Genomic DNA, 14,005 nt, shown 5'->3' on the forward strand with positions numbered 1-14,005 from the left:
AGAAAACATCGATGGAAAACTGTTGATGGTTTGAACATCGATGGGCATCAATACTGCAAGACATGGGAACACAATGTGCCAAATGTTAGGAGAGGCTAAGTATGGCATATCAGGGGTGAAGCTGAGCCTCTTGCACAGCACGATGGAAGAAAGTACAGTGTCTCTGTCAATGGCGAGAAAGATCACACCCCCATCATTAATGGCAAACCCATCGCCCATCGGTGGCAACCCTTTGGTGGCATGTAACAAAAAAGAAACATTCACACATGCTGCTGTGAACATAAAATCTACAGCACTAATCATTGTATTATACTAGTTAAGTCAAATATTTCAATATTAACAAATTTAAAAAAATCAGGACTCCTTAAAGCAATAGCCTACGTGCCCTGAAAACGGCATGACACGCCTGCGTTTATCCAACCACTCCCTGCTAACGCCTCCAAACAGTCACTTCCTGTCAATCACTTCTCCATGAGATCACAGCAGACCCTCTGGCATGTCTGCTGGTAATCGTTCCGTTGCGTGATAAAAAATGCAGCACTTCCATATTATGAACACAACACATACTTGCAGTTGTTACTGGGAAATATATCCTACCAATAGCATCTACATACTTCACATTTATAATGCTAGTAAAATAAATAAATAAATAAAGGAACAAACCTGTAAACAAAACTAAGTGATGCTTATTAAAAAGAGAGTTAAAAAACTCTTTAAGTTTCTTTCAATTCTAATCTTTATCCTCCCACGTTCCATTTAATGCAGTTTTGCATTGAGTCATATATTATAATCCGTTTCTACAGTAAAATCTCTTTGACAACAGACGCCAATTCATGTTTATATCACTGATTAGCCCAATTCATAATAAAGGCAGAACATTCCACAAGCGCGCTGTAACAGCTGTGCGCTGCCTTTCACAAACCTTCATTTTATACATAGCAATTCACAAGGCTATAAAACTAGATTCAAATTCTGTTAATGCTGATAACACAATAAAACCAATAAACCTACTTTCCTTTTTTTTCTCTCATTTGTTCATTTGTTTTTGGTTCTTTTTCCATATTATTCTGTCAAATGGCTGAATGGTTATTTACTTAAACACATACCACCATCAGTAGTACATTTTAAGTTCTGCATTAAAGGCAAAACTAATCACGTTCAATTTCCCATTACATTTATTTTGTTAAGATATTTTAACAGTGCTGCCTTGGCAATTCTTACTCAAATCACAGAACTGTGCAACTCAACCTTATACATTCTCTATTCTTTAAAAATAATGCCAAAAAGTTTTATGAACCAAATGTTTATACATATGATATTATAGCAATGGATATATCACACTACCCTATCTGTAAATCATCCTGTCTGGGGGGATGTGTAGAGCATAATACAGAAAATAATTGCAGCCTGCCTCTACTGTCAATGGCGCAATTTGCAGTATTGGTTAGCAGGGGGAGTGCGGTCATGATGATGTGATTACAGCCCCGGACTGCTCCCACTGAAATGGGAAAGTGGGTGGTATCCAAGCAGCTGATCTACTCTCAGAGGAGTATGGGAGCACTCCCAAAATGTGGGGGTCACCCAGACCTTGGATAGTAGGCAAGCATGGGGTATCTATACAACACTTTAAAGATCTTTTTACAAATGATTTGTACACAAAACTTCATATATTAAGCAGGTTAAGAGTTCACTTGACTCTGATTGTTTAAGTTGCCCAACACATATGAGATAAGGTGCAGGCACTCAGAAAACAAAATATCAGTACTGACTTAAAGTCACAAGTTTATACAATATATATAGCAGCTTTCATACGCTGGACAAAACTTTAGATTTTTATTATATTAATATCTGAAAATATTTCACAGATTTCTTAGTGTTTCCAGAAATGGTTAAATTGATTAAAACTAGAAAACAGTGCCAGTATTGTGTAGCATCGGAGAAACGCATGGTACGCGATCATATACTCTCTAGCAAGGTGCTGAGGTGGTGGTGGTGGTGGTGGTGGGGGGGGGGGGGGGGGTTGGTACTAATTTCATAGACTTAGGGCTAATTACGCAGACCTTGGTATTTTTGGCAATCAGATTAGGCCATGCCCCCTCAGTACTCGGGCACCGTGGATGTCTCAATGGTCCTGTTGTCTTGTTGTTAGGTACATGCTTATAAAACTTGTCAATATACATGATCAGATATCTAAAAAACATTTTCTCATACATGCCATAATAATATTGAGACCTCAAGGAATATGAATCTGTATGTATGGGCAGAGCACTGGGGCTAATTCAGATCCCAAAGGATCTGTGTACTTGTGCATAAAGTACCAATGTTTGGCACTTTGCGCTTGGACCTGCGACACAGAACGCAGTACGGCTTCAGACTGTCAGTGATGGACAGCCTGTAGCCTTTATTTGGGCAGTGAAGGGGCAGCGACAGCCTCTGTTTGTGAAAATGTAGGCATGCCACCACCGTTTAGGGGGAGGGAAGAGGCCAGGATCACCATCACTGGTTGAAGATTTACTGGCCTCTTATGACGATCTGTGACGGGCGGCTCGTGCAACCCCATTGGTGCCGCAAGCCATTCGATTGTGTCACAGTGATTGGAAGCTGGGACGCAGCATGGATCATTACTGCAGCAGGAGGCGTCTACTTATAACAGATGCCTCCTGCTGTATTTACATACAGAGCTATTGTTGCTGCTTACAAGGAGGCAGCAGTGATAGCTACTCCAACCACATCTAAATTTGCCCCACAGTACGCGACTCTGTATCAGAAGCAGGGTATTCTGCTCCTTATTCCTACCCATAGAACATGAGGACAGCGGTCATTGAGGAACCTGAACTTACACTATCAAGAATGTAAAGTTTAGAAGGATCCAATGCTCAACCAGCACAGCACTAGAGTAAACGCCTATTTTTTAAGGGGCTCTTACATGTATTTATATTGCAATGAAATGCAGATCAAACTTTTGCAGCTCAACGTAAATGCATGTAAAACCAACAGAATATCTAAGCTTCATGTCTTAGTATGTCTATCTATTCCAGCATAGACGTCCACCAAAGGCTTCACCAACAGTAAGTGACGTTGACACGCATCACAGATACTGTAGTAGTAGGTACAGCTATCTAATGCATTGACATTCACAGGTTCCTCATACCTTCCCCACTGAGCGGTCTCCTGGTATAGTGCATATGATGTCTGTGCCGCACAACATCCTCACGCTACTGTGTGGCCATGCACAGACGGATGACAGCAATTTTATAAGTTGTTCGTCTGGTTTCTCAGAATCAGTTTCATAAAATTTTCTACCTTAAAATCCACTTTAAAGTACAAACAGAGCAATATACAGTATTTCTGACAATACTAACAGAGCAACAACAACTTTTTGTTAAAAAAATGTTCTACAAATTGCCTTTGTCAAGAAAATTGGGCTGAAGTGAGACAGTACGTCTACAGACAAGTAGCTTACACCCACAATATATACAAACATGACTAAACCATTACCACTAGTACAGTACGTTTCTTTTCCAATGGCATGCGTTGACATGAGATCATTTTACACAGAAATTACTAGACTAAACATTATTTTCAAAGTTACTTTAACAATATGTGTATAAATCTTTCTATATTTTATTTTCATGATTTTCACAACATTTATACTGGCCCCACAGATCTCCTTACTCCTAGCATTCTGAAATAATCTGCTTTCAGTAACCTTTAACTGCCTTAGGGGCCTGTAAGCAAACAGGGCTCCATGGCGGTGTAAAGGCTGACTCTGTGTCTGACACCTGGTACAATGAGAATCACGCAGGGAGATATATAAATAGAGTGATTACCTGTCTCTTCAATGCTGCAGTTGACTCATTGCACTCTTCAGTAAATGAGATGAGTCCACTCTGAAACAACATAAAAATATATCTGTTTGTGAATTCTTTACATTCCAGAAAAGATGGGTACAGTAGATGGGTACACAGATGCGTAAACGGATGGATGGATGGATGGATGGATGGATGGATGGATGGATGGATGGATGGATGGATGGATGGATGGACAGATACTAGGTAAATACATAGATAGGCATATAGTAGACAGACACATATACAGACAATAGATAAGACAGACATAGATAGATAGATAGATAGATAGATAGATAGATAGATAGATAGATAGATAGATAGATAGATAGATAGATAGATAGATAGATATTGTAGATAGATATTGTAGATAGATAGATAGATAGATAGATAGATAGATAGATAGATAGATAGATAGATAGATAGATAGTATGAAAATCATAATGAAATAAATGTGGTTATTGGGCTATGGGAAAACATTGATGTTTTTCAGAAATTCAATTTCTATTGGGATGGGAGTTTGAATTTGGCAATAGAATACATTTGACACTCGATTTGGTCTTTAGTAAATCTGTTCAACCCAAATCGAATGGAAACAGAATGTCAAAATCCTTTCAAAATCAAAATCGAACGATAGTAAATTTTGCCCATGGTCATAATTGCATTAAAAACCAAGATGTTATTGAGTCAAGTCTGATACCCATTATGCCACAATGAGCTGCCAGCATTCCACAAATTATATCATTTTATGAAAACAAAGGAGGCTCATAATAATATCAATGGTTTGAACCTATCTTACTAACTTGCCACTTGATGTATTAATCCCTATAGTGTACCTGACATTATCCAACTACTGCTAAGTTCTATTACTTTCTTTCTTCCTTTAGCCACAGAAAGGAAGGATTTATATGTGCCCCTCTTTCGGACTATAGAAATAAACTCTGTTACGTACATTCTCCACTCAATCAATACTCTGACTTTCCATGTAACCAACATGACTGGTATAAAGAAGACTGCTGTAGGAACTTCTTGCTACATTGAGAAAAAACAGGAATAACTCACAAGCTGCAATTATGTATATTTTACTTAGCAAATTGTATATTTTTGTGTTTGTGATACCCATGAGTGTTGCTTCCTGTCGAAGCATATGGACTCTACAATGCCGAAGGCTGGCACCTGGTGGAGCTGTGGTGTGCAAGAGAGGCATCCAGGTATGAGGGAAAAGCAGTGCCAGATTAATGTCCACATGGGCCTGGAGCTGAAATTTATGAAGGGCCTATTGCATGCCCCTGTAGGGGCTGGGAAAATTGCTGCGGTGGAATGACTGATGTGGGGGTGTGGCCAGTACCGTGGGCATGGCTATCTCTATGGAGGACATAGCTGGTACATACCTTCAACCACTTTATAGTGGAGTTATGGGGGTCATTCCGAGTTGATCGCTCGTTGCCGATTTTCGCAACAGAGCGATTAAGGCAAAAATGCGCATGCGCTAAGTATTTTAGCACAAAACTTAGTAGATTTACTCACGTCTGAATGAAGAATTTTCCTCGTTGAAGTGATCGGAGTGTGATTGACAGGAAGTGGGTGTTTCTGGGCGGAAACTGGCCGTTCTCTGGGAGTGTGCGGAAAAACGCAGGCGTGCCAGGATAAAACGCGGGAGTGTCTGGAGAAACGGGGGAGTGGCTGGCCGAACGCAGGGCGTGTTTGTGACGTCAAACCAGGAACGAAACGGCCTGAACTGATCGCAGTGCAGGAGTAAGTGTCGAGCTACTCAGAAACTGCTAAGAATTTTCTATTCGCAATTCTGCTAATCTTTCGTTCGCTATTCTGCTAAGCTAAGATTCACTCCCAGAGGGCGGCGGCCTAGCGTGTGCAATGCTGCTAAAATCTGCTAGCGAGCGAACAACTCGGAATGACCCCCTATAACAAGAAAAAGGGGGGTTTTTTTTATGAAAGGGTGAGAACTGTATTGTCTGCCTTTTCCTGAGTGCTAGAATAAGAATAGTTTACATTTATAAAAAATGAAGAAAAAAAATCAGGGTTAACTTACTGCATTTCAGATGTGCACGCGTGAGCTGGTTTGGGTTCACAGTTATACTTTTTAGTTTAAAGATACAAATAAAATGTAAAATAAAAAAATATTTATGATGATGAAAAAACTAAAAAAAGTCTTTACATTTAAAAATATATCTATATAAAAAAAAACAATGTAAACTGTCATTGCCATCCTGAGATAGCGCTAATAAAACAGTTCCGTTGCCAGTGGTAACTTTTATAGGTTTTGTGTGTAGTATTATTATTATTATAATAATAATAATTAATATTATTATTATTATTATTATTATTATTATAATTATTATTGATAGCTAAAACTTTTCTTTTGTGTACTACCTTTTATGTCTATGGCAAAAAAAAACATTACAATCTCCCCTTTGTACCTTGAAATCGCACTCTCGGAAAATGTTCTTCATTTTCAACCTTTGTATGATTAAATATTTAGTATAATACATATAATACAGACAGCATCTTAGTGACCACCACATAATACAGAGCATTACAGTGACTGACATATAATATGGAGAGCATCGGTTGCCACGATATAACACAGACAACGCATTGACTGCCATATAATACAGAGAGTATCACAATGACCACTATATAATACAGAAAGCGTCAATGACCACCAGCGGCGGCTGCAGCACCGACCACATAGTGCAGGGGGTGAAGGTTAGCACATATAAACATACATGTTATGGTGTATGTAATATATGTGCTAACTGGTTATCCCAGGGATTGGCACTGCGTGTCTCACAGCTGCCATGTGACACCCGGGACTCAGCATTCGGCTTTACTCTCTGACTAACCTCACCCCCATCGCCAGACTCCTATGAAACCTGCACAGTGTGGTCCGCCACAAATTACAAAAAGCATCAGTGACCACCATATAATACAGAGGGCATCACAGTGAGTGCCATATAATACAGAGGGCATCATAGTGAGTGCCATATAATACAGAGATCATATGATACAAACAACCCCAACAACCACCGCAAAATACACAGTTCATAACAGCAACACACTATGTATGGCCTCTTGAATGGGCTAAATCAGACAACAAGCTGCAGGCAGATCTATCTAGCCATATGTATATATATATATATATATATATATATATATAGGGAGATATCAAGGAGCAGTGTTACATCTAACACATAGAGACCTGTAGATACTACCTGCGTTGGCGTAATATATGACCCATCAAGAATTGTGCACACGCTACACATAACATTTTTCCAGATGTGCCTGTTATAGGCACACACTCTCACACTCCATAAGTGTGACCCATGAAAGATATATCTTACCTGTCCTGATGTTCTGCTCCCCCCTAATAGTGCCTCAATAGTACCCACTACTAGATGTTCACACCAACCAGGTACCTCTCTCTAGCGCCTAGGCCACAGCAGCCAACGACAGACGCTGCAGAACACCTCACAAAGTTCACACTACCAGAGCCAGATTAAAAGGGAAGGGGGGGAATACGTTCTCCCAGGGCCCCCTATCTCAGGGCCCTCCATGTCCCTGCTGTCCACCACCAGCCGTTTGCATGCAGCATGTTTATTCTATAATTAAAAGTAAAAATGCATCAGAGTTTAGACAGACGTTGGAGGGTACCACCCCCAGAGGAGTAACTAAAGTAACTGTCCCTCCTGCCTCTGCAACACTCAGCTCATCGTCTGTCCGCCTCGGCCCTACACAGCTATGCTTGCAGGGCCGCAGCCGCCCATGGAGGAAAACAAGTGTTCAGGAGCCCGCCCAGCTTAGCACTGTCCTACTATATTGTGTTTTTTTTTTTATAAAGCACTAATGGATGCAATATGCACCAATCAGACGTGGGTGAGAGCAGAACTGCTTGAGGTGTTAGGCCCATCACAGTTACACATGGGAGCTGAGCAACAGCAACATGGAGTTGTATACCGACACCGGAATCCCGACACTGATCAGACGCTGGGATTCCGACATCAATCACATTAGGCACTAGGGTTAGGCTGCAGGGAGGGGGGGGGGAGGAGGTTAGAGGTAGGCTGCAGGGAGAGTTAGGCTGCAAGGTGGGGGGGGGTTAGGATTACGTTTGCAAGGAGGAGGGTTAGGCTGCAGGGGGGTTAGGGTTAGCCAGCGGGGAGGGTTGCGGTTAGGCACTTTTATGTCCAGATTTATCAAGCCGTGGAGAGTGATAAATAGCATGGTGATAAAGTACCAACCAATCAGCTCATAACTGTAATTTTTTAAACAGTCTGTAACATGACAGTTATGAGCTGATTAGCTGGTACTTTATCACTGTGCTATTTATCACTCTCCATGGTTTGATAAATGAGCCCCTAATTGTGGGGGGTTAGGCTGAGGGAGGGTTAGGTTTAGCCTGTGGGTAGGGAGGGTTAGGCTTAGAGGGGTAGAATACCCACCTAGCAGATGTCTGGATGCCGCTGTCGGCATTCTAACCACTGGCATCCTAACCAAACATATATATATATATATATATATATTTTATATATGTATATATATATATATATATAGAGAGAGAGAGAGAGAGAGAGCGAGACGGGCGGCACTCCACGGTTTCTAGAAAACAGACCAGCTACACAAGCATAGTTTCAACGTTTCAGGTGCACTTTATTGACACCTTTCGTCAGGATACAAACTTAAGTGAGAAGAACATGCTTTATATAGATCACAATGCCCAGAACCAAATCACAATCCCCACCTACTTCCGGTCGCGGGCAACGCCGCGTCACACGCTGGCCCGCAACAGGAAGTTATTGATAATAGAAGAATCTACTAGAAGTAGAATCATGAATGAAACCAAAAGCAAAATATCAGAGGTAGAAATCTCTTCTAAACCTCTTTTGACCAGTGACCCCAATACAGATTGGATGACAAAGCTGAACCAAAAGGTTGAACTGTATAAGCAAGAACTGATCAAATATAAAAAATCCAAGTTGTTAACAGTAAACAAGGATTATGAGGATCAAACAGTGTACCCTTGGGCCACGGGGCGGTATCCACAAAGAAGGAAACAGTTCTTTAATAAACGTAATGCAAGACGTTTTCTGACTGATACGGAGGCCTCCACGGGGGAAAGCACCACCAGTGAACAAGAACCCTCAACCAGTACTAATGGTAACAAACCCCCTTTAGGGGCTGCTACGCGCACCAGGGGTGCGCGAGGAAGAGACTACGTCACCACACACGGAGGGGTGGCCAAGGGGAGAGGAAGAGGAAAGCGCTAATTCCCCCTAATGACCTCATCATCAACTCATCCTCCTATACACTATCTAAGGAAGAAACAAGTCTTTTAAATAAAGGACTAACATATGTACCCACTACACGGTTTGACAACTTTGAGTGGAAGGTAGATGCATGGAAACATCAGCAAAACTTAAAGCTGAAGGAACATTTTGGAAAATATTCAACAAATGCAGGGACTGAAAGTCCTGACCACCCTTTAAGACCAGTCTCACGTTTTGATCCTCAGACACATAATGCATCCATTAAAAGCTATTCAAGAATGCTTGAATCCACTGTAAATTTAGGGATCAAGAAATTAACCAAATCTCCGCTAAACCTGACTCACGGGGAGTTCGAGGCTATGAGGGGATTGAGTGATAACAGAGAGGTGGTAATACGTGCGGCAGATAAAGGTGGGGCCATTGTGCTACAAGATCGCCACCGATATGTTGAAGAAATCCACCGGCAGTTGAATGACCAAGCGGTGTATGAAAAATTGGGAGGAAACCCTACAGCACCGTTTAAAAGGGAAATTGATGCAATACTCCTTGAGGCACATCAAAAAAGTATTATTGATAAAACCACTTTGAGGGCGTTGACGGTGGACCACCCAGTAGTACCAATCCTGTATACTTTACCAAAAGTGCACAAGAGCCTCTCTGCCCCTCCAGGACGCCCGATAATCTCGGCCCGGGGATCTTTGTACAACGTGATTTCTAGATACCTTGATTTCTATTTGCAGCCTGTGATTCAAGCAGAACCATCTGTACTCATGGATACCACACAACTTTTACTCCGTCTTCAAGGATGCACACAGTTACCTGATGAATGTGTTTTAGCCAGCATAGATGTGGTAAGCCTATACACCAATATACCACACAATGAGGGCATTTCCTCAATGAGACAACTTCTGATGGATAACCCCCATTATAAAGGCCCTGACATAGAATTCTTCTTGCTGCTATTGGAGAAAACCCTAACACAGAACTTTTTTCTGTTTGATGGTGTGTTTTATTTACAGCGCTTGGGGTGCGCTATGGGGAGCAACGTGGCCCCAGCGTTTGCTAATGCGTACATGCTGTCAGTCGAGAGAAGGTTATTCTTGGAGAATATGCCCTTTGCCAAAAATTTGACCCTCTTTCTACGCTATATCGATGACCTGCTCATAATTTGGGCTGGAAAGCAAGAAGACTTTGTGAAACATATGACATCAATTAATCAAATGGACAATAACATTAAATTCACCTATGAGGTGAGTACTGACACGATCCATTATCTGGATGTTCAAATTGCAAGAAACAATATTGGGCTGTCAACATCCATGTATCACAAACCCACTGATAAAAACACATTACTCCATGCAAACAGCTTTCATCCAGAAGCTATGAAAAAAGGACTTCCTTATTCCCAGTTCTTGAGAGCGAGACGAATTTCAACTAACATCATGGATGCAGAGAAAGAAATTGAGGACATGATGGTGAAGTTCCTCCAGAGGGGATATAGAAGAAATGATCTTATTAAAGCAAAGGAAAAAGCCCTTGCTATGCCACGTGAGCGATGTTTACTAAGAAAAACAAAAGCTGTGCGTAAAGCACTGCCATTGGTAACTACTTACACGATGGCTAGCAACGTTATTAAGAAAAATGCTAACCTTTTGTGGCCAATTGTGAGTTCTGACAATACTATCCCTGCATTAAGTGACAGCACTTTACTCAAGTGTCATCGGAGAGGAAAAATCTTAAAAGACTGGCTAGTCCATACTGATATAGTCTCACCACAAAGAGAACTTAGGTCACATTTTCTGAGTAAACCTCCGGGTTCATACAAGTGCACAGGATGTACGACCTGCAGATATCTGGAAACTGGATCATCAGTTCTCCATCCTCACATGCACTTCGAAGCTCGTTGTTTATATTATTAAATGCCCATGTGGACTGGCATATGTAGGCAAGACCAGGGGCGGATCCAGAAAAAAATTACAGGGGGGGCACCATGATAGGGGAAGGGGAGAATGTCTGTGGTACGAGTTGTATTTGCACGCACCTTCGGCACGCATGCTTACAGTAAAGGGCGGTGGTATCACTACAAGGGGCATGACCTCACAAGATATGCAATCCCCATGAACCACACCCCTCATTATAGTCACACTGGGAGGTACACACAAAAAGCAAGGCCATTCCACTTACCTGCTTGCTATGTTGTGGGTCTTTTGTCTCCTAGTCGATGACCGATCCTTCCGGATGACTGTTCCAAGTAATGGCAGCCTGGCTCCTTTCCACAGCCTGTGCATTATAGTCAGTTGTAAAAATAAAGCGGAGATGTCCAGCTCACAGCACTCCCCCTTCAATAACCACAACACCCCCCACCAGTCCCTTCAATGTCCACACCACAGCACTTTCACGGCCCCTTCAATGTCTTCTCTGCCTCACTGACAGCAGCACATCTCTGCCTCACTGACAGCAGCACATCTCTGCCTCACTAACAGCAGCACATCTCTGCCTCACTAACAGCAGCACATCCCCGCCTCACTGACAACAGCACATCCCCCCCTCACTGACAACGTCACATCCCCGCCTCACTGAGAGCGGCTCATCCCCGCCCCACTGACAGTGGCGCATCCCCGCCTCACTGACAGCAGCACATTACTGCCTCACTGACAGCGATGCATCCCCACCTCACTGACAACAGCGCATCACTGCCTCACTGACAGCAGCACATTTCCGCCTCACTGACAGCAGCACATCTCCGCCTCACTGACAACAGCGCATCACTGCCTCACTGACAGCAGCACATTTCCGCCTCACTGACAGCAGCACATCAACAGCGCATCACTGCCTCACTGACAGCAGCACATCTCCGCCTCACTGACAACAGCGCATCACTGCCTCACTGAGCGCAATTTAAATAAAAAATGTATGTGTGTAGTGGGCATGTGTGCACTATTATGTGTTCAAGGGGTATGTGTGCAGTAGGCGTAAGCGTTGTGGGCATATGTGTAATAGTGGGCATGTGTGCAGTATGCAAGTGGGCATGTGTGTAGTATGTATGTGCGCAGTGGGCATGTGTGCAGTATGTATGTGTGCAGTGGGCATATGTGCAGTATGTATGTGTGCAGTGGGCATATGTGCAGTATGTATGTGTGCAGTGGGCATGTGTGCAGTATGTATGTGTGCAGTGGGCATATGTGCAGTGGACATGTGTGCAGTATGTATGTGTTCAGTGGGCATGTGTGCAGTATGTATGTGTGCAGTGGCGGAAGTGTAGTGGGCACGTGTGCAGTATGTATGTGTGCAGTGGGCATGTGTGCAGTATGTATGTGTGACTGTGCAACATACATGTATGTGTGAAATATATGCATATAGAGCTTCAGCATGTTCTGACAGCCAGTGAGGGGTTAGTTCTGCACCAGAGTGCACACACGCTGCCATCTGGGTGTGACAGGAAAGATATACAGCACATTAGTTGGCTCTGGCTACAGGCTTTCTGCAGCCAGAACACAGGGTTATCAGCCCAGGGTCACAGCCCATAAAACGGAGCTGTATTATGGGGTCAGCGCACAGACTCACAGTACTACGGATCTAATAGTCACATCAAAGTTCCTGTCAGCCAAGTACCAGCGTATGTCACGTATTTACAGCCTCCTAACACATTGTAGTGTCACAGCCTCAGCACAGTGCTGTCACTGCTGCAACTCACCAGTGTCAGTGTGCGTGGCCAGCTCCGCTCCAGTCTCATGCTGAGCTGACGCCTCCACAGGGCTCCGAGCCATGTCAGCATGCATTTGAATAGTCCAGCCCACCTAATGATAGGCACAACGGCTGACCTATCTTCACTCCTGCAGCTGTGTGCCTGCTTGTTCTTGTAGAGGAGACAGAGCTGGAGGCAGACCCGGGGAGGAGCCATCACGGAAGTAGTCAGTTAACGCTGCCTGATCGCTGCAGTGCTGCTGCTCATGTTTGGAAAAAAAAGTGCTAGAAATGACAGGGGGGGCACGGGCCTGTGTGCCCCTCCCCTGGATCCGCCACTGGGCAAGACTATGTGTACCTTCCGAGAAAGAGCAGCACAACATAGATCTGCCATTAGAATGGCTCTAGAAGGAAAACCTACGGAGCAACCAGTGGCGCGCCATTTTAAGGAAGCAGGCCACAGCATGGCAACTTTGCGTTATAAATTGGTGGACCATGTCCCCCCAATGGCGAGAGGGGGTGATCGTGATAAAAAGTTACTACAACTGGAGGCGCGATGGATTTTTGATCTTAATACTATCGCACCTGCGGGTTTGAATGAAAATCTATCTTTTTTTATGTTTTTTATGAGTATATAAAGCTGGATTTATTCTAATTTTTTTCTAGCGGATCATGAAATAAGATTATTCTTGATATATCCTAAATGCTGCAACACTAGAATTGTGGGTAGTATTTAATGTTTTGAACTTAATTATCATTGATTGGTTCGTTAATAGTAACATTTTGTAACAGTGTTTAGCTGAGGGCTTTAATATTTGAATGATCATTATGCATATAATGTATGAATCACGATCGAGATCGTAATCAAACTATTTATTATATCTTTTGAGGTCCTGCTTTATTTACAGTATGTTGTTCACCTGCTTCAGCTCCAAACTCACTAGTGTGATCTTTTGTTTATGCAGCATGTAGACCCGCTTTTTGTGTTTTGTTTCTTGTTTATGTTTGGTAATGGTTTCCTTGGTTACGGGCCCCTCTCCCGGCCGCCGATTGGAGGACGCAGGTTCAAGCGCTTCCGGGGACGTGCCATTGACAGGACGCCCGGCGTGCTGAGGTACCTAGCAACGTTGGTGTGTTGCTATGGTGACGTTTTCCGCTTCCTGTTGCGGGCCGGCGTGTGACGCGGCG

The 14,005-nt window shown here is 43.0% G+C and overlaps 1 protein-coding gene across 1 annotated transcript in view; it reads right to left on the reverse strand.

Annotated features, from left to right (window-relative positions):
• The window catches only part of LOC135050554 (uncharacterized), a 1,514,661-nt gene that overhangs the window by 912,246 nt on the left and 588,410 nt on the right, over positions 1-14,005 (reverse strand). Inside the window, exon 6 of the mRNA XM_063957025.1 lies at positions 3,831-3,890. Within this exon, the coding sequence (XP_063813095.1) occupies positions 3,831-3,890 (60 nt within the window). The remainder of the gene's footprint in view (positions 1-3,830; positions 3,891-14,005) is intronic.

Source organism: Pseudophryne corroboree, chromosome 1, assembly GCF_028390025.1.
Source record: "Pseudophryne corroboree isolate aPseCor3 chromosome 1, aPseCor3.hap2, whole genome shotgun sequence".
Lineage (NCBI taxonomy): Eukaryota > Metazoa > Chordata > Amphibia > Anura > Myobatrachidae > Pseudophryne > Pseudophryne corroboree.